This window comes from Panthera leo, chromosome C1 (genome assembly GCF_018350215.1).
Source record: "Panthera leo isolate Ple1 chromosome C1, P.leo_Ple1_pat1.1, whole genome shotgun sequence".
Lineage (NCBI taxonomy): Eukaryota > Metazoa > Chordata > Mammalia > Carnivora > Felidae > Panthera > Panthera leo.
In genome coordinates this window covers 38,370,456-38,388,548 of record NC_056686.1, presented here as the reverse complement: position 1 = coordinate 38,388,548, position 18,093 = coordinate 38,370,456, and the positions used below count along the sequence as shown (strand labels likewise).

At 46.3% G+C, this 18,093-nt stretch overlaps 1 protein-coding gene across 17 annotated transcripts in view; it reads left to right on the top strand.

Moving 5' to 3' along the window:
* The window catches only part of LOC122227036 (BEN domain-containing protein 5), a 1,450,833-nt gene that overhangs the window by 1,217,087 nt on the left and 215,653 nt on the right, over positions 1-18,093 (top strand). For 13 of the 17 annotated variants that reach the window (XR_006205861.1, XR_006205863.1, XR_006205862.1 and 10 more), the window contains one exon: positions 13,076-13,224. The exons of the other annotated variants lie outside the window; for them this stretch is intronic. Coding sequence is in view for 10 of the 13 variants with exons in the window: in XM_042951157.1 (XP_042807091.1) it covers positions 13,076-13,224 (149 nt within the window). In the remaining 3 variants the exon portion in view is untranslated. The remainder of the gene's footprint in view (positions 1-13,075; positions 13,225-18,093) is intronic. 17 annotated transcript variants of the gene reach the window in all.

Below are 18,093 nucleotides of genomic sequence, written 5' to 3'. Positions count from 1 at the left end.
TGTGTGGAGCACCCACCACCTGCAGTGCCCTGTGCTCTAAGGGTCATGGGCATCCTGGAGCACCACACTGATAGCCCCTGATGTGTGAAAGCTTAAAGTCCATTGATTAGCACTTGGTAAATGGAGAATGATAATGTGCCAAGTTCTAAGACAAACCCACAAGAATATAATAGAAGGGTTTCTACCCTAAGGGGAGTTTATATATTTTCATGGATATCGTCTAGTCTTTGGAGCCAGCCAGGCCTGGATTCAGACTTAGCTTCCCTACTTCCCAACTCTGGCTTCGGGAAGCTTCTTTCCTTCTTTCCTTCTTCCCTTTCTTCCTTCCTTCCTTTCTTCCCTCCTTCCTTCCGTTACTCACTGGTATCCTGCTGTGTGCCAAGCATTTTGCCTAGCGGTAAGAGTTTAATATATTTAAGATATAGCCCTTGCCCTCTGCCCTTGAAGAGGTCAAAGTTTGATGAAGGAGACAGCCACTGACACAAATATGACAACACAGGGCATAAATGTCACCATAGAGACAAAAGCACATGGGGCTATGGGACTATAGAAGAGGAGTACCCACAGAATTTGGGGAGGTTGGGGAAGAAAGACTTCCTGAAGGAAAGTACATCTAAGCGGAGGCCTGAAGGGTGAATTTTTGTTATCCAGGCATGAGCGAATGGGTGGGAAGAATGAGGAGCAATCTACACAGAGAGTACCTCTCTGAGCCTTGATGTTCTCATCTGTAAAATGGAAATAATAACATCCCCCTCACAGCCTTGTGACACAGGGCATAGTGCTTATGTTCTGGTTGGTGCTCACTTATTGTCAGCTTCTTTTTCACACCGTTTAGTGGAGGGGCTAAGGAAGGGTCCAGTTTGATTTTTAACGCTCTCTCCCCCTCTACCTCCCCTAACTAGTAATTGGCTATATGACCTTGAGCAGGTTAACTATCTTCTCTACCTGTCAGAGTCTCCTGTTATAGAAAATAAAAGGTTGTGTACATATATGTATACACATATATACACATACACATACACATATACACTTACACATATGTTCCCTTATTCAGTCAGGCAGCTAACATTGACCCTATGCTTTCTGAGCCTAGGGGCCTGGGGAGTACAAAGAAGACTAAGAGGTTGGAAGTTGGGGTGTGGGTAGTGATGGAGGAAAACATGTAAGCGTGTAGTTGAAATGCAGTATAATGAGTCCTGGGGCAGAGACTAGCCTAGCGTTTGAAGGTGGAGCTCTCTTGGTGAGTCTGTGAAGACAGCCCCTGCTGTAACAGCTCCTCGTCTGTACACACCGTCAAGAAACCGGTAACATGGCAGATAAGAGCCAAAAAGTGACTAAGGCCTTCTTTGTTTCTTGGCTTCACGTGTTCTCTGAAAGCATCCTGAGCTCTACCATCCTTGAGCCTCTGGGCCTGCCTCAAGCATTGTTCTTAGAGGCCTGTCCTTGCATATTTTCTCCTGTCCACCTTGCCTGGGGACCCAGCTCAACAGCCTTTGTCCAGCTTGAGTGCTGAATCATCTACACCATAACAGGCAGATTCAGAAGCAAGAAAGCCAACAGGTCAAGGATGCTCAGTTTTAAAAGGAAGGCTCCCTGCTCGGAAGAATCATTGCTGACTCCCCCAGCCACTGAGGTTCTGCAGGTGGTAGACGGGAAGAGGCAGTGAGCAGGAGCCTGGCCCCTTGACCTGATGGAGACCTCAGAGTGGTGAATGGCCCTCTAGCAGTCAGGAGTTGTAATGGTGCACCTGGTGGAGGTCGAGGGAGAATGATAGAGGACAGCAGCAAGATGGTATAAGAAGATGTTTCAGAGACTGCCCTGGTGGCTCACTTTTTCATTTGTACATTTATTAATTCTTCTTTCATTCATTCCACAAATACACAGAAGCTGGATTTAATAGGAAAGTCTCAGAAGCTGGATTTAATAGGAAAGAGTCTCTGGAGTCCTGAGAGAGCTTATCTAGGAAATGGACTGGTGTCCTCATGTTGCTGATGAGGAAATAAGCTCAGAAAGTGTCACAGGCCTATTCCCAGGGGTCTCTTGACACCTAGTCCTGTGTGCCTCTCTCTGGGCCCTCACCTACATGGCCTTCTTTAGCCCTTGGACTTCATTGTCATGGAGATGGAGGTGACTCCTCGGCCCCTGCCCCCCCCCCCCCCCCCACAAAGAACATCTTCTCTGTGAAACAGAACTTTCTGTGATCTTAGCATAGGAAGTTGCCCTCTTTGCTCAGAAGGAACCCCACTGTCCTATCCTGAGGGTCTCTCCTCTCAGGGTCTCTGTGACAACATCAAAATTAACTGAGGAAGCAAACGTAAAGAATAAAGCACTGTGACCAGCATATTGTGTTTAATAAATGCCAGTCTCTTTTTCCTTTTCTGCCCTTTTTTACCCACCCTCACACAAAGCACACAGATAATTCCAGTTGGTAAAGTGCAGATTTATTTGTGCATTTATTCATTACTTACATTCATTCAACAATTATTTATTGAGGGCATGCTTTGTGCCAGGACTGCATTAGGTGCCAGGAATATAGAAACAAACAAGACAGTCTCTTTTTTAAATATTAACAAGTATTTATGCGTAGTATTTATTAAACTGGAGCTTGGCAGACTCAGAATTCCAAGGGCTTGAGGAGAAACACACAGGGAAAAGGCAACTGCAAGGGGGAGCTTTGGCGTAGGAGAAAGAGTAAACCCTAGGGTCTCTCTTGGGTTCTCCTCGGCTACATTCTTTGTCCTTCGAGGTCAAAGACAAAAGCTTAGATATTGTCCTCAGTATTAGCAACACAAGTGCCTCTCAGATAGTTACATTCATTTTGGTGTGACTCAGGGAATGTTAGTCCAGCTAAAGCTGGAAAGGGCTCTGTGAGGAATAGAGAGAGGAGGGTGTAATCGCTGCCTCCGAGATGCACACACAATCCAGAGGGGAGCACAGACCCGTACACAACAGGACACCAAGCAGAACAAAACAAGTGCTGTGATTGCACGAGGTAGGCTTATAATGGTTTTAGATTTGGGGTGTGCTTTGTCAGGGAATGTAGGTGGTTATGATAAATTCTGGCCAGAAAGAGGCATAGATAATAAGCATAATAATAGTAATTCACATATGTGTGACACTTCACAGGTTTCAAAGCACCTTGACATTTTTATGTCATTGGACTATTGCGATAGCCTTATTGCGAGGCCAGGTAAGGTTGATTATCTCCATTTGAGCGAGGAGAAGCAAAAAGAAGAGATAACGTCCCTGTTGGCCAGATCACAAGCTGGTTGAAATTTTTGAAGGGGAAAGCCATTGTGGTCTGCAAATCTGTCTTGGCTCTTTAGAGCTAGGTTTCTATCACCTCTGTTCCCCTCTGGGCTCATGCCTTGTGTTCTGTCCAAAGTCCGTTAAAATACCAGCTTTGATCTTTAAAATCCTTTGCAGTCCGAGCTGGATTCTTTAAGCACAGGTCTCTGATGGTGCCTTTGAAAAAGCAGCTAATGTCAGCCAAATGCCTCCTGCTGGCCTTACCCCTGTGCTGGAGGCAGCCTGGGCTTTGGCAACAGATATTACTTGGGTTTGAATCTCAGCTCTCTGGTTCAGTACCCATGCAACTTCAAGTAAATGACTGAGCCTTTCTCAGCCTCTGTTTTCTCCTCTTTGAGATGAATATCTTAATGCCTACCACATACCAGGAGAGCCAATTTGGTCATTAAGAGCCTGCATGGGCCCAGAGGTCTGGAATACTGGGGTTTTGAACCCTGGCTTTTCCATGGTCTGATTTGTTACTTTGGGCAAGTTACTTAACTTTCTGGGCCTTAGTTTCCTCATCTGTAAAGCAGAGTCAATGGTAATAGTAACCATTATGGTTCTTATGAGGATTAAATGAGCAAATGCATGTTAAGACCTGTGTCCAGGGGCTAGCACATAGTCAGTGCCCAGTGGGTCCAGCATATATGATGTAGGATCATTTGAGGATACATATGGGATAATGTTTGTATGATGCTTGGCATATCATAGACTCTTCATTGTCCTGCAGCAGAACACAGGTACGGTTGTCTCCTGGAGATTGCTACTGCCTCTTGTAAGTCCTCCAAAATCATATTTGAATAGTCCATTTTACAACTTTGCCTGGCCTTGATCTCAAGCTCACTGGTGTGTAGTTTATATAATGCTCCCTCCACTCACTTTTCCTAGGCAGAATTCCATCTTCCCATCCCCAGTCCTCAACCACTCCTTTTGACCCCCTCAATCCTTCAGATTGGCACTTCATGGCTCAGTTTCCCCTTTGCCAGGGCTCTCCTTCTGGGGCCTGTTCATCTCAGGACACTTTTCCACCTCCTTCAGCCTCAGTGTGTTCTCGCCAATAAGCAGGAACACTCACAGAAGTTGGGTACTGAGGGAGGCCGACGAGGATGGGTTTGTGTATCCCCATTGCAAAGGTGGATCCATAGGAGATCCGCAAGCTGCCAGCTGCCTCAGTGAGTGGTGGAGCGGGGCCAAAACCACTGTGCCCTGTGCCTCCTCAACTTGGATAACAGGAAAAGATCTAGCAGTGAGAACTGGAATTGTTTCTCTTAAAGATATAGGTTATCTTCTCTACTTTGAAGGGCCTTTTGCACCACTGACTGAAAGATTATCCACAATTCCTCCCAGATTGTTTTAAGAACAGATTTCAGAGTGGCAGGACACTTCATAACCCTCCTTTTTCTCCCTGGAGTTCATTTTTCTGGGGGGCTGAGAGATAAGTCCAGGCTGTCCCTCTGTTACCTGCTTGGGGAGCCAGAACACGTAGGAGCTGCTGGACTTTTCTCCACTGCCAGAATAGGAATGTGCTTTCCTCTTAGAACAAGGCTTTGCCTGATGGTCATTGCCTTTGGTGTGGCTGTGTGGCAGGCTTGTTCCCTGCTGGATTTGCCAATCAGAGGAAATGGAGGTAGGAAAGGGCTACTTACAGACAAGAGCTTGCCTCTCTGAACATCTGCTTTGGGCTTGACATTAGGTGCTTGTCATATTTAAAACAGCCTCTGCAGTAGATAGGATCATCAACTGAGGCCCGAAGAGTAGGCTCAGAGAGATTAAGTAGCTTTCCTGAGGCTACACAACCAGTAGATGGTGAAACCAGCTTTCAGATTGAGGCCTATCTCCCTTTTCCATCCACCAGGTAGGCCGAGCCCACAGGCACCCAGACCCTGTGTTTCTACAGAGGCCATGTCACTCCTGCCTTCATGATTAGACCTCCTTTGTGTGCTGCAGTGGATTCTGGGACTGATGAACCCTTGAGCTATTGGATGGAAGTAGTTTTTATAGAAATTATCTCTTTAAATGAGAGCCCAGTCCAACCCTTCACCCCCATCTTGTAGATGGGAAAACTGAGGACTAGAGAGGGACCAGGACATGCCTAGGCAATATGGAATCTGAACAAATTCATCATAATGAAGCAGCAGAAGGTTAATATTGAGCCAAGATGGATGAATGGAATCATTCTGGTCACCGGGGTTCTACAGGGCCCAGAGTCTGGCCATACTCTCTCTCCATTACTGTTCCAGGCAGCTGAGTTTGGTTGGAGGTAATTCTTAAAGTTGCAGCACCCTAGTCCTGTAGGGAGTCCCAGAATTCACTTAGTGCACCCTCCTACATGGGACAGGAAGCCTTGTGTAGCCTCCTTGCCTCCTGGAACATCCCTCTAGACACAGGAAGCTCACTCACTGCCTTCCAGTGCAGCCCATTCCATTATTGGATGGTTCTGACTGTAGGGACACATATTTGTACAAGAACATTTATTAGACTCTTCCTTTGTTCCAGGCCCTATGCTGGGCACAGGGAAATCAAATAGCTAAGACCCTGGAACTGCCTTAAAAAGTCACAGTCTCATCAGCAGATGGGTAGAATCCAGTGTGAGCCTTGCTGTGCTCCCGGGCTCTCCGGGCACTGGGAGAAGATATAGAGGAAGGCTCAGGAGATGACGGGGGCAGGGGTACTATAGGTGGCTGGGGAAGGCCCCCAGATGAGGAACTAGTTAGGTTCACCCAAAGGAAGAGGAAGAGAACAGTACCTCAGGCAACAGGACAGCCTGAACAAAAACTTGGCATTAATGAGAGAAGCTGGCTCTCTCAAGTAGGTTCTGTCTGGACCGCACAGTGAAGAGGTAGATAGGAAGGAGTGCATGTCTGGCAGGGCAGACTCATGCTGTTCTGCACATTCCTGCCGTTTGGATGCTTATCTGGGCCCAGATGGTTGGGTGGAGAAGGAAGTGGTAGAACCACAGATGAAGAACCAACCCAGTTTTGACTGCCCCACCAGCTGGCGGAAGATAGACGCAGAGCTCCTGGGGGGTGAGATGAATCCTGGGGACACTCCCTCATCCTGCCCCCCATGGAGTTCTTCACAGACTGCTCCCCCATGCCCCAGGAAGGTCAGAGATGAACTGAGGGTCTCACAGAACGGGTATTACGTGACAAGCCTGTGAAATCTGAAAAGTGCAGTTAGCTGAGGAGGTGTAGAGTAGTGGAAAGAGCAGGTCTTTGGAGCTAACAGCCCAGAATTGGAGTACTCACCCCCTGTGCAACTTTTGGCAAATTATTTTACCACTCTGAGCCTCTACAGAGATAATAAGATCTGTTTTTCAGGACTTCCATGAGGATTAAATTCTTTCATTCAACACATGTTCAATGACTGATGTGCGCCAGAGACATTGTACTGGGTGCTGGGGAGATAGCAGTGAGCCAAGGTCCATGGCTGACCTTGGAGTTGCCATCTAGCCAGGGGGATATGAAACAAATAATTACTTGACATCAGTGTGAAAAATACTGCAGAGATTTTTTTTAAAAAGAGATTTTGGCATAAGGCATATAACAAAGAAGACGTTCAGTAGGCGTTGGTCAGGTTCGCAGAGATAAGCAAATAAGTCATTTGAAATAGGCATCTGCAGTTCCTCAGAGTGGGACCCCCATGACTGGGAACCTGGGCCCTCTCCTGCCATGCCTTGCTGGGTTTCTGCCCCATGGTGAGGGGATGCTCACAGGTCCTTCCCAGCTCTGCTGCTCTGTGGTTCTGACTCCCAAGGAGGAGACCCCACTGTAGGGACATCCATGTGAGCTGCAGGGACTTGCCAATCTGGTATTGAAGGCTCTACCAGCTTCTCCTGCCTCTGCCCAGCAAAGCCTGCTCCAACCCTCACTCACAGAAGGCATTGGGAAAATCAGGAGTGAGGGGGAGAAGGACCCAAAGAGCCACTATTTACTGTGATCCCATCCCCTGCCTGACTGCCCCTCCACCTTCCCCAGACCTCGTCACACATCAGTGCTCCAGCCAGAGCTCACCTCTTCCCTGAAGCTTCCCAGGGTCACCAAGTCAGTAGTGACCTTTCCCTCCCCAGACTGGTGGACTTGTGCAGATCGTTAGGCTGCCAACCTCCTGGCTGGTCAGGGAGCCTTGATTATGTGCCACTTGCCTTCACTGGATGGGGATAACTCCTTGCCCAGCCCTTTGCTCCCAATGAGTTCCTGCCCATCCATCCTCCAGACCCCAGCACACAAGTATGTGGCTGTCTTTCTGAAGCCCTCCTAGCATCCTCCAGATGGAGCATCCCTTCCTTTGCTTTTGTTCCCAAGTCTTTATCCTTACCCTTGTCAACCACATGGGTGGTGACCTGTTGCCTGTCTTTTGTCACCACTGGGCTGTGAGCCAATCAGGGCCATCTAGCCTAGTACTGGCACTTAGTAGGTGCTTAGTAGATTCTCACTGAAGGAATGAGACCAGATATGTCCCCACCGTCACTGGAAGCATAAATATGGGGCAAAAAAACCCAGATGTGTAGTGACAATAGCAGGTGAAAGTGGCCGATACCTTTCGTGAAAAAAATGATAGGGCCCATAGGGATCCACCTGCCCAGCTCTGGACCATGTCCCCTGCCTCTTTCCAAGGCTCTTGTGCACCTCCTTCACTGTTGCATAGCTCTTCCCATGCTTAGTCTTTAAACAGAGTGGAATCCTCTTTCTTCTACCCAATCCAGTGTACCTCTGTGCCACAGTAGGTGTTCCGAATGCATGTAAGAATTTTGACTTGATTGACTTTGCATTTAGGAAGAAACTGGAATCATACCTGTAGCAGAGACACTTCCTGTTCACTGGCAGAAGTAAATGGAAGGATTAAGTATGTTTTAAGAAAAGTCTAATATTATTAGCCCATCTGTTACTCAGAAATGGTATTTACTGTTCAAACATATACACATATTTTGAAGAAATGGATGACTTCTGAACCTCCTGGAAGTCACACAAGCATTAACTTTTTAGAAAGTTTTCAAGAAGAACAGCATTAGTCTAATTTAAGCCAGACAAAACCAGAAAGATATAATTTCATTTATTCGTTGTGCCAATGTTTATCAAGCCGCTTTCTCTGTGCCATGATTCCCATTTTATGGAAGAGGCCCCTGGGGCTTAAAGAGGTCAAATAAATAACAGAACCTGGACTTGCACCTGGTTTTCTAACTAAATCCAGTGCTTGTCTGTCAAATCACAGCTATTTGTATGCAAAGAAATGGAGTTTCACATGTAAAATTCTCAACTTCTCCAGAATTGGGGCATGCTGTATTTTCTCTGAGTCCCCAGTGCCTTACAGGGCCCAGATCTGGGTATGCGTTCAGGGATTGCATACTGAATGGGTTCCTGAATGACTGAATGAAAAGACAAGTACTACCTTTTATGCTTTTGTAAAAGCTTCCCTTACCCAGCTGAGAGGCTTCTCTTCATGGAAGGTGTATTTTCCCCAAAATAAACCTGAAGTAGATCAAAAGGCCTTTTTTTTTCTTTTTAATTCCTACTCTTCCCACAAAGTGAAAAAAGTTCCTTTGTTACTTAAAATATCTGCACCAGATCGTACAATGCTGTCTCTTAGCACAAGTGCTTATTATTGTGGCTAATTTGGTCACATGTGTTTGAAGGAGAACAATGCCTCAGAAATTTTTAAAAGCAAAACAGCAATCTGAGGCATTTGTTGTAATGAGATGTAAATTGCCAACATCGGTAGTAGAACCGACTAAAATTTGCAATGAAATGTTTTTCTCCCCCCTCCCTTAAATTAAAAGCACTAGAGGCCCTCCCTCTTCTCCCCAAAGAAATCATATGCTTTTTTTTTGTTCCTTTTCTCTTGGATTCTGTAATACGGAACACCCTGCTTTACTCCCGGATTCATTCTTTTGTTTATCTGCCATTTCCTGATCCTCTGTTTTGTGCCTGCCTCGGTGCTGGACTCTTCCAGAGGCATTATCAGCTTGCATGGTGGCTATTGGTAATCCACATTTTGCAGGTAGGAAAGCTGAGGCACAGAGAGGTGAGGTGATTTGTCTGAGGTTATGCAGCTGTGATTTACCCCCAGTTCCCTTGAGGAACCCCTTCCAAGATGTGCCTTTGGCTGGTCTGCCCTCCGGGCTGAGGCTGAGGAGCCAGGTACCTTCTGTGTACAGTACTGAAGACGGGGCAGCTGCAGAGACAGTACTGACACCTGGCAGCCTCCGGATGCTCCACGGTGCTGACGGACAATGGGAGGAAATAGTTTTCTCTGGGAGCCAGAAGATCCCAGTGCAGCAGTCCCTGAGGAGATCAGCATGAGCCCGAGGGAGCGTGGGTGTGCCGTGGAGTGCCAGGACGGACTCTGTGCACCAAGGCCATGGTTTAGTGGTGGGCTAACTGAAGCACCCGGGAATAACTTGTGTATGAAGGAGGTGGAGCAGGGGTGAGCACTGTTTACCGAGTACCCAGTCCGCACCAGACTCTGGCGTAATCATTTCATATATATGGTCAACTCACTGAATCTTCAGTCTCGCCAGGTCTCTGTTGTCATTGCTTCTTTCAAGTGAGGCCACAGGGCCAGGAAGGTTAAGTAATCATTAATGTGGAAATTACCTGTTGAGGGTAGAACGTGAACCAGACACTGCTGAGCCCTGGTCTCTGAAATAAGAAGACACAGTCCCTGCCTGGCCTCAAGCCTCACCACCTAGTGGGGGGAACATGCCTAGAAACAGCTGAGAGCATCTGATTATATGGGGCGGGGGGTCCACACGGGGACAGAGCTCACCCACCTGAGGAAGCTTACAACTCACCTAAACAGTAAATGGGGAATCCAGAATTTAAACTCCAGGCTCTTTGACTCCAAATTCCAAGCCAACAGGTGGAGAGAATGGCTTTCTCCTTTTGAAGAGATGGAGGAGGTGGCATTTGAGTCAGGCCTTGAGGTCCGGGTGGAGTGCAGCTAGGTGGGCATCTGTGGGGTAGACTGATCTGACAGCAGGAGCGACACAAGCACAGACTGGGAAGCTGGAAGGAATGGTGTATGCGTGGGGAAGGCCAGGCTGGCACTTTGGAGTGGAGTCTGACTGGGAGGTTGGGGTGGGGATGTGGCAAGGAGGCAGCAGAGGATGGAGCCAGAGAAGCATCTCTCAACCCTCGGTCCTCATGTCCCTTATATGTCCCTCTGTAGCCATCGGAATCGTCCATTCTGTCAGCAGTTTCCAATTTCTACTTGACAGACCTAAGTTCTACTTTGTGGGCTGCCAAAAGGTCACAGTAGTTTAAGAACGGCTCCCACCCACCCTAGCCTGTACCCCCAAGCACCTCAACTCGGCAGCAGGATTTTGTTTCAGAACCTTTGCCCTGGCCTGTTTAAGTCCCTGCCCACCCCTCCACCCCCAACTCTCTCCCCTCCTGTCACGAAGAATTTACTGAGAGCCTGCAATGTGCCAGCCAGTGCTCTGGCTGCCAAGACTGCACAGAGAATAAAACTTTGCCCCCAAAGAGCTTCACAGTCTAATGCGGACAACAGATTGGCAGATGATTGCAGACAGAATTTGCTGGAAGTATTTACAAAGTAGAGACTCCCCCTACCTGGTGGTGATCAGAGCAAGGCCTCACAGAGGGGACCCCTAAGCTCCATTCTTGGCAGGCAGATGAGGTGGCATTATGCAAGGCCGAGACTTCCAAGGCATAGAGGCCGGGACAGCATGGCATATGGCCCCTCTGCAGAGGTGAGTATCAGGTGAGAACAAGAATTGAGCACCAGGGGTAGAGAGGAGGCTGGTTGTTCTGGGCTTTACAGAGGCTACAACGTATGACCTAATTTTGAGGGTAACTAGGAAGGAAGGTGCTAAGCAAGGAAGGACACGGTTTCAAGGAGATCTCTTTGGCAGCCATTGTGGAGATGGGTGGGGGAGAACCAGACTAAAGTCAGAGCTGAACTGGAGTCATTCTCTTGTCCAACATCTTCCTCTCCTAGAAGGAGAAAGAGACTTTAGAGGAGGGGCACAATCTTGCCAAAGATGACCTGTGAGCCAGTGGCTACAGGGACCTCATCTTCTCAGCCCATCCCCTTTTCCTGTTGCTGAATGTCAGAGCAGGAAGGGACTTCAGATGCCAACTGGGCCATGCCCTTTAGGGGAAACTGGAGTAATTACCTCTGCCCTGATCTCAGAAAAGATCAAATGCTCCACTTGAGTTTGTATCTCAGAAATTCAACCTGAGATCTCACACAGAGAGAAGAGAGACTTTGGCATCTGCTTCTGAAACTGTAGAAGTATTCATTCATTGTTGTCATTCTTTAATTCATTTAGCAAACATTCAGAGACTAGGTACTCAGTGCCAGGTGCTAGGGGCAAAGAGAAGAGTGGGACCCGGGCCCAGCCCCTACATACATCACACAGTGTTAGGAGATGCCCTCAGCACACTTCTGATGCTGTCTGTCCTTCACTCTGCCAATGTCTGCATCTACAATTCACTCACCTGCGGTCACACAATTAAAACAGCAGAGCCAGGCATAGGACCTAACCTTGCTCTACCATGATGAACCATTTTTTTTTCATCAGCACTCTTTTGCTTCCCAGCCATGTTGCATTCTGCTTTGTACAAGGCTTATGCTTGCATCCTTAGAGACTACAGAGATTCTGTCTTGCAGATGGTAGCTGCCAGCAACTCAGGAATGATATTCTTGTTCTGGGAAGCCCTGTCATGAGGAATTTTAGTAACAAAATCACCAATACCTTCTCTACCACCAGCCAAAGTCTGGGGTGTGGCAGTTGAGCATAGAATTGGAACCAGATTGTAATTTAGTGTATAAAGAGCTCCTTATCAGGCGATCCACATAGTTAGGATAAGGGAAGATTGGACCATGAAATTCATTGGTTACTTCAGGTATAGGCATAGCCCAGGGGGACCCACTATAGCAGTAGCTAACTCCCAGATCCCAGACAGCTCAAGAAATGTTTGTGTCGGGAACATTTCCAGGGTACTGAGCTCTCCGTTGGCCTTTGGAGTTGCTCTCCTGCAAAAGTTAATCAAGTCTTTCAGCCTTATTTACTCACTTTCATCCTGTTTCTCTGCCCTTTGGTAATCAAGACACAATACGTGATTTAAAAAATAGTCCATCATTTTTAAAAGCTTAATGGAGAAGAAAAAATACTCCCCTTAGAAACCACCACCATTTATCTAGCTTCCTTTCACTGTTTAAACTGCGCGTAATTTGTGTTGATTGCATTAAAATAGAAATCAGGGTAGCTGCTAGATCAGGCAATCAGAAGCTTAATCTGTATTGTATTTTAATTTCTTGGTTGAAATGCTCCTGTCTAGGTAGATACTAGGTCTTAGGGAGAGGGAGGCCTTTGCATTTGTCCCCACTGCTTTCCTAACCTCTGTTCTTAGGCTGTGGCCCGCTCCACTGCAGGCTGCAGAAGTGGGGTTTTAGCAAATACGCACTTTGCATATTGCAGCGATTACCACCCCTTGTGCACCCCAGTCTTAACAGGACCTCTTTTTCTGACCAGGAAGTTGATTCCCCTTCATTTCCATTCAGACAATGACACCCTCAAAGACCACTTCTCATTCATACTTAGAGTCTTGTTCATTCTTGTCTTCCAATTTCCTACCTTTTCCCTTTTGACGTTCATATCTCATATTATTTTCAAGCCTGGGTTTAAGTGTAGTCCAATGGAAAAAATAAACCAGCATATTTATTTCGTGCCACTGTGTGCTGATAGATGCGTAGTTAAAAATATTTGCCTTTTATTGTCCTTGGAGTTCTAGACAGATCTCTTTTCTTAACTGCCTAGGTCCCGCCATTGACTTGGAAAAAGTAAAGTCAGAATGTCTCGAGCCCGAGCCGGAGTTACGGAGCACTTTCAGTGAGGAAGCAAATACGTCGTCCTATTACCCCGCTCCTGCACCTGTCATGGACAAGTATATCCTAGACAATGGCAAGGTAGTGTTTCAAGCTCAATATCCATTCCCTGCAAGTGTTTGTTAGTCAGAGTGACGATGGAGAGTTTGGTGGGAGCTTCCTGAGACACAGCGTGGCCACTTGGCCTCCTGGCCCGGGCCTCAGTAACTATTTCCAGAGTTCTTGTGTTGTAACTAGTGGAGCTAAACTGGGACTTGTTCTTTTTCTCTTCCCTTTTTTTTTTTTTAAATACTGGGCCAAAGCAAGTATAAAACTAAACTGACGTTTTAAAATAGCTTAGTAGTGAGAAAGATTTAAAAAGGCAGGGTGGTTTGATGAAACTTGTCCTACCCTCCTATAAAAACCAGACACATAAAATTTATAAGGTGTACCAGAAATAAAATCTCTGAATGACAGAGAACAACTCAATATGTATCTGTTCACCATTCGCGAAGTATCTATATGTTCTAAGCCCTGTGCTAGATGCCAAGGATAAACTGGTAAATGAGAAGTGCTCCTTGTCCCTAAGCTGTTTCCAAACTGTATATTCAAACAGTGGTTAGGCCACAGTCCTAGGACCACATATAACTTCTCAGATTTTCTTGTAAGGCTATTGAAAAAAAAAAAGTCATGAAAGAAAACTTAAGCATTATTAATTCTATTAGTACAGGGGTGAAAACTAATGGAATAGCCTTTGGAAGTCTTAAAGTCACGTGTCATAGCAGCTGGGCAGGGAGAAAACATTCTAACATCCTTCTGATATCCAAATGGATTCATCTTGGAAGAAGTATATTGGAGCCCTTTGTCTAGGCACTGGTCAAATTCAGTTTTAGTGTTATATTTCTGCCACCCTGGCATACAGTACAGACATCACCTCTCATTCTCCCCAAAGAATCATCTGTGTCAGTCTGTTTTTCTTGCCTCGTGCTTCAGAAGGTCTCTGTTTATCCAGTATTGTTCCCCAGTGGGCTGATGAGAAAGAAAAGGTTGTTTTATTTGGGTTTGTCCAGATATATCCTTGCAACTGGCCAGATTGAGGCAAAAAGCAAATATTGTCAGCTGAGGAAATGAAACCTGTTAGTCTTTAGGGCTCTCTTGGATATGCTGCCATTCCCTCATCTCCCACTGAGCACTTCCTCCCCTGCAGAGGCAGAACTGATGGGCCAGGTCATCCGCCCATTCTGTCTTGACTTGCTCCAGCCAACAGGCTTTAAAAGTCCACTTTGCAGGGGAGAGGTGGCATGCCAGAGTGGAAATAGGCAGTCGGGAACACGAATGCTGAGCATAGCTCTGTCTCTGTCCTTTCTGTGTAACTTTGCTTGGGTGGATCTTTCTCTTTGCTGGGCCTCAGTGCCCCAATCTGTGCAAGGAGGGATGGATTCATGCTCTCCATGGGCCTGTAGTCACTCCAGCTGTGTATCTAAGTTGGGTGAATCTTACCCAATTGAAGATAAAGAAAAGAAAGGACCATTCTGTGTTTGTTGATTCCTTTTTAGTGACGACGGCACTGTACGGTGACTAGAGACTTTTTCTTAAAGTAGCTTCCAAGAGAACACTATTTCTCCCTTCCTTTGAAAACTGATGGACAGTTTCTGAGCATTCTGGGGGCCTCTTTTGCAAAGGTATCATTTTTCCATTTCCAGAAAATGGGTATCTCAAACCTCACTTAATGTTTCCCTGGGAGTTGCACAACAAATCTTGAAATTGCCAGTTTTGTTTTTTCATTGGTTGTTGCCAACGTGTTGCTGTAAAACTAACCTGACTTTTGTTTGCAACTAATTTGAAGCTCGACAGAGAAATTTATGAAGGGAGAGGAAAGGAAGTGGACAGACTAGAAATGGATGGCAGTTTCCCAGAGCAACATTCCCTCGTCCTCATTGTTCTTGGCTCTGCTATCCTTTCTGACCCTCTCTTCTCTCTGCCTGCATGAACAAAAGCCTTAATCTCCGCAAAGCCTAGAGCATTAGAATGGGATCCACTTCCTAGTAGGAAACTAGTTTTGTCCTACAAAACATTTCACAAAGCCATTTTTTGATCAAGTCCCATCCTGCCAGATGCCATATTTTTAAAACCTCCCTTGACACATAAGGCTAACATTATGGTCAAATAGTTAACAATGGTTTATGTGTATAATAGGGCTTGCTGCAAAAGTTACTTTCTGATTTTGATAAAGTTCATTGCTTTTCTTTATTTCAAAACCTCATTGAATCCTAGAGCTGCAAAGACTATTAAAGTTTACATAGTCTAATTTATGAATGGCATAGTTGGGGAAGCACATCCAGAGAAGGGCTCCTCTGTAATTATAGAACAGGCTAGAAACAAACAGGTAGGGACTGGAAGGCAGGTCTCCTGGTTCCCAGGCCAATGCTCTTTCCAGTCTATTCTGCTCCATCTCTGAAAACTGGGCATTGTTCCAGGTGACCCTTATTTTGCTGACCTCGGGAGCCCTTGTCCCAACATATACCTGTGATTGGTCTTACCCAGAGCCATTTCTTTCTGTGTTGTAAAACTGGCCTTGTACTCAAGTTCATGTCAGAAAATATTTTCTTCTCTAAGGAAAAGCAGCTCATCAGAACTGAAAGCCTGTGCCATTAAAACATATTAAATATGCCCTTCTGTTTCTCCTGCTTTGTGTTCAGACTAGTCCTGATCATTTTGAACGGGACCAAAGAGGCAAAGCCTCAATGCGTCCCCATGGAGATGTACTGTGAAGGACTGAATCAGGTGGTGAAGGCTCACAGAAGGCTAGAAATTCAGAGGGGGATAGAACTTAGCTATGGAGAGTTAAAGAGTGTTTCCTGGATTTGGGACTGGGGCTTGGAAGATTAGCAGGCTTAAGAAGACATAGGCGAAGGCATTCATTTCTGGACAGGGGAAAGGCATCAGTGGAGACATAGCTGGGGGGTGGGTTGGGGGTGTGCTGTCCTCCTGACGTTTTATTCATGTTATGTCATATAATCCTCAGAACAGCTCTGTGAGTTAGGTGGTGTTCTGCCTGTTGTCCATCTGAGAAAAGTGAGACTCAGGTAAAGTGACTAGCCGATTGCCACCTAGGGCTGAAGACTCCAGCACCCCCTTTTCTGTTACCACATACTGAAAGTAGAAGGAAATGCGGGAGTTTGCAAGCTTCATCATGATGGCCATAGCAGGAGACTAAAGGCTAGCAAGTTGAATGGAAAGAGGATTCTGGAGGGCCTCTAAAGATGACTGGGGAGGTTAGATTGATGTGATAGGAAAGAGGGAGCCATTCAAGATTCCAGAGTGTTCACACAGAAACACGGAGTTGAAAGACTATGGAAGTAATCTAGTCAAAGAAGGAAAGCTGTGTTTTAGGGAGACTAATCTGGCAGTGTTTATAGGGTGAGTTGAAGGGAGCAGGGACCAGAGGCAGAAAGGCCAGCCCATGGCTTCTTCTGGTTTCCCTGTCTGCCGTAGTGACCTGCAGTGAGTGCCGGCAGGGGAAGTGGCTGGGCCAGCACAGAGGAAAACTCAAAAAGAAACCTCATGGAGTATAGATATGTTAGATAGGCTATGTGTCCACCACGTTGGCACCACCGTGACACTGGCAGCAGCAGAAGGCCTGGGGAACTTGGGCTCTAGAGCCATACAGATTTGGGTCTGAATCTTGACTCCAAAATTTGCTGCTGGTATGTCTCACGGAAAGTAATTTAGTCCTTCTGAATCTCTATTCATGTCTGTAAAGTGGGAATAATAACTGCTACCTATTTCCATCTCTTAAGGTCATTATGAGGATTAGATAAATTGAGGGTATGATACCTGGTTCATTATAGGTACTCAAAAAATATTAGTGTCCCCCTTCTCTAGCAGAACATGGGCTAAAATGACTGTCACCTCTCTTTTAAGAATAATAAAAGATTATAGGAAAGCAAGGCCCAGGGTGGAAAAGAGCAGAAATCTTTGAAAAACGAACGCTGTCTTCCATTCTAAGGTTTTCTAATTCTGAATTCAATCTAATTCAAATTCCTTGTTTCCCCCTTATCTCAGGAAGCTTGTGAGGTAGCTTCAGAGTGTCATCAGAGGGAGGTGACTTGGGGCCCAGCAGGGAGCAGCAGGAAACTTGTCCCCAGCATGCCTGATCTGGCACACAGACTGCCCACCTGCGGTTCAGACTGCAGAGGAAAGGCCAGACTTGACCTTGGATCAGTGTTGCCCAGCTGGCCCCGGGCAGCACATCTCACTTCCAGGGTTGCTTATCTTCCTGAGCCATATGAACAGATTTGCGGCACTGAAATTTGCAGCACAGGAAGACCAGGTGGATCTGGTTACCTGATATCAGGCCTGCAGGGATCTGAATGATCTTGTGAGCAAAAGGAAGTGAAGGCAGATGAGGCCAGGTGGATTGGTTACTTGCTGACATCCGTGAGTGGGCTGTGTTGCTGGGCTATTTTGTTTTCCGTTTTGGATGGCTGAAAAACCTCAGTAATTGGTGAAGGAAGAAGTGTTGCTGACTGACCTGTCTTCCCATCTGTGTGTACCCACCTTCTTTTCCAAGCCAGTCTTCAGTAGAAAGATCTTCAGCCATCTTTGAACGGTAGTTCTTGCCAGTCTGCCATCAGTGTGGGTGTGTGTGCGATCTCTCAGGCCAGGACCTCTCCCAAGAGGTCTCCTGACCACATGATGTTTTTGACCTACAGTTCTTTCTGAAGACAAGGACTTTGGGCAGAGCTCTTTCATTACCCTTAGAAAGTTCAGCTCATTAGCAGCTGCCTCCCCTCCTTCTCCACAGAGGCCATTTCCACCCTCCACAGACTCAGGAGAAACACAACATAAATGGCAGTGTCGAAGTCAAAACTCCATTTTTTAATGATTAGCAAATGGTTTTTGAGTTGTTAAAAGAGCCAGAAAAGAGAAAAAATTTGAAAGCCTATAGCTTATTGCTAGATCGTTCTG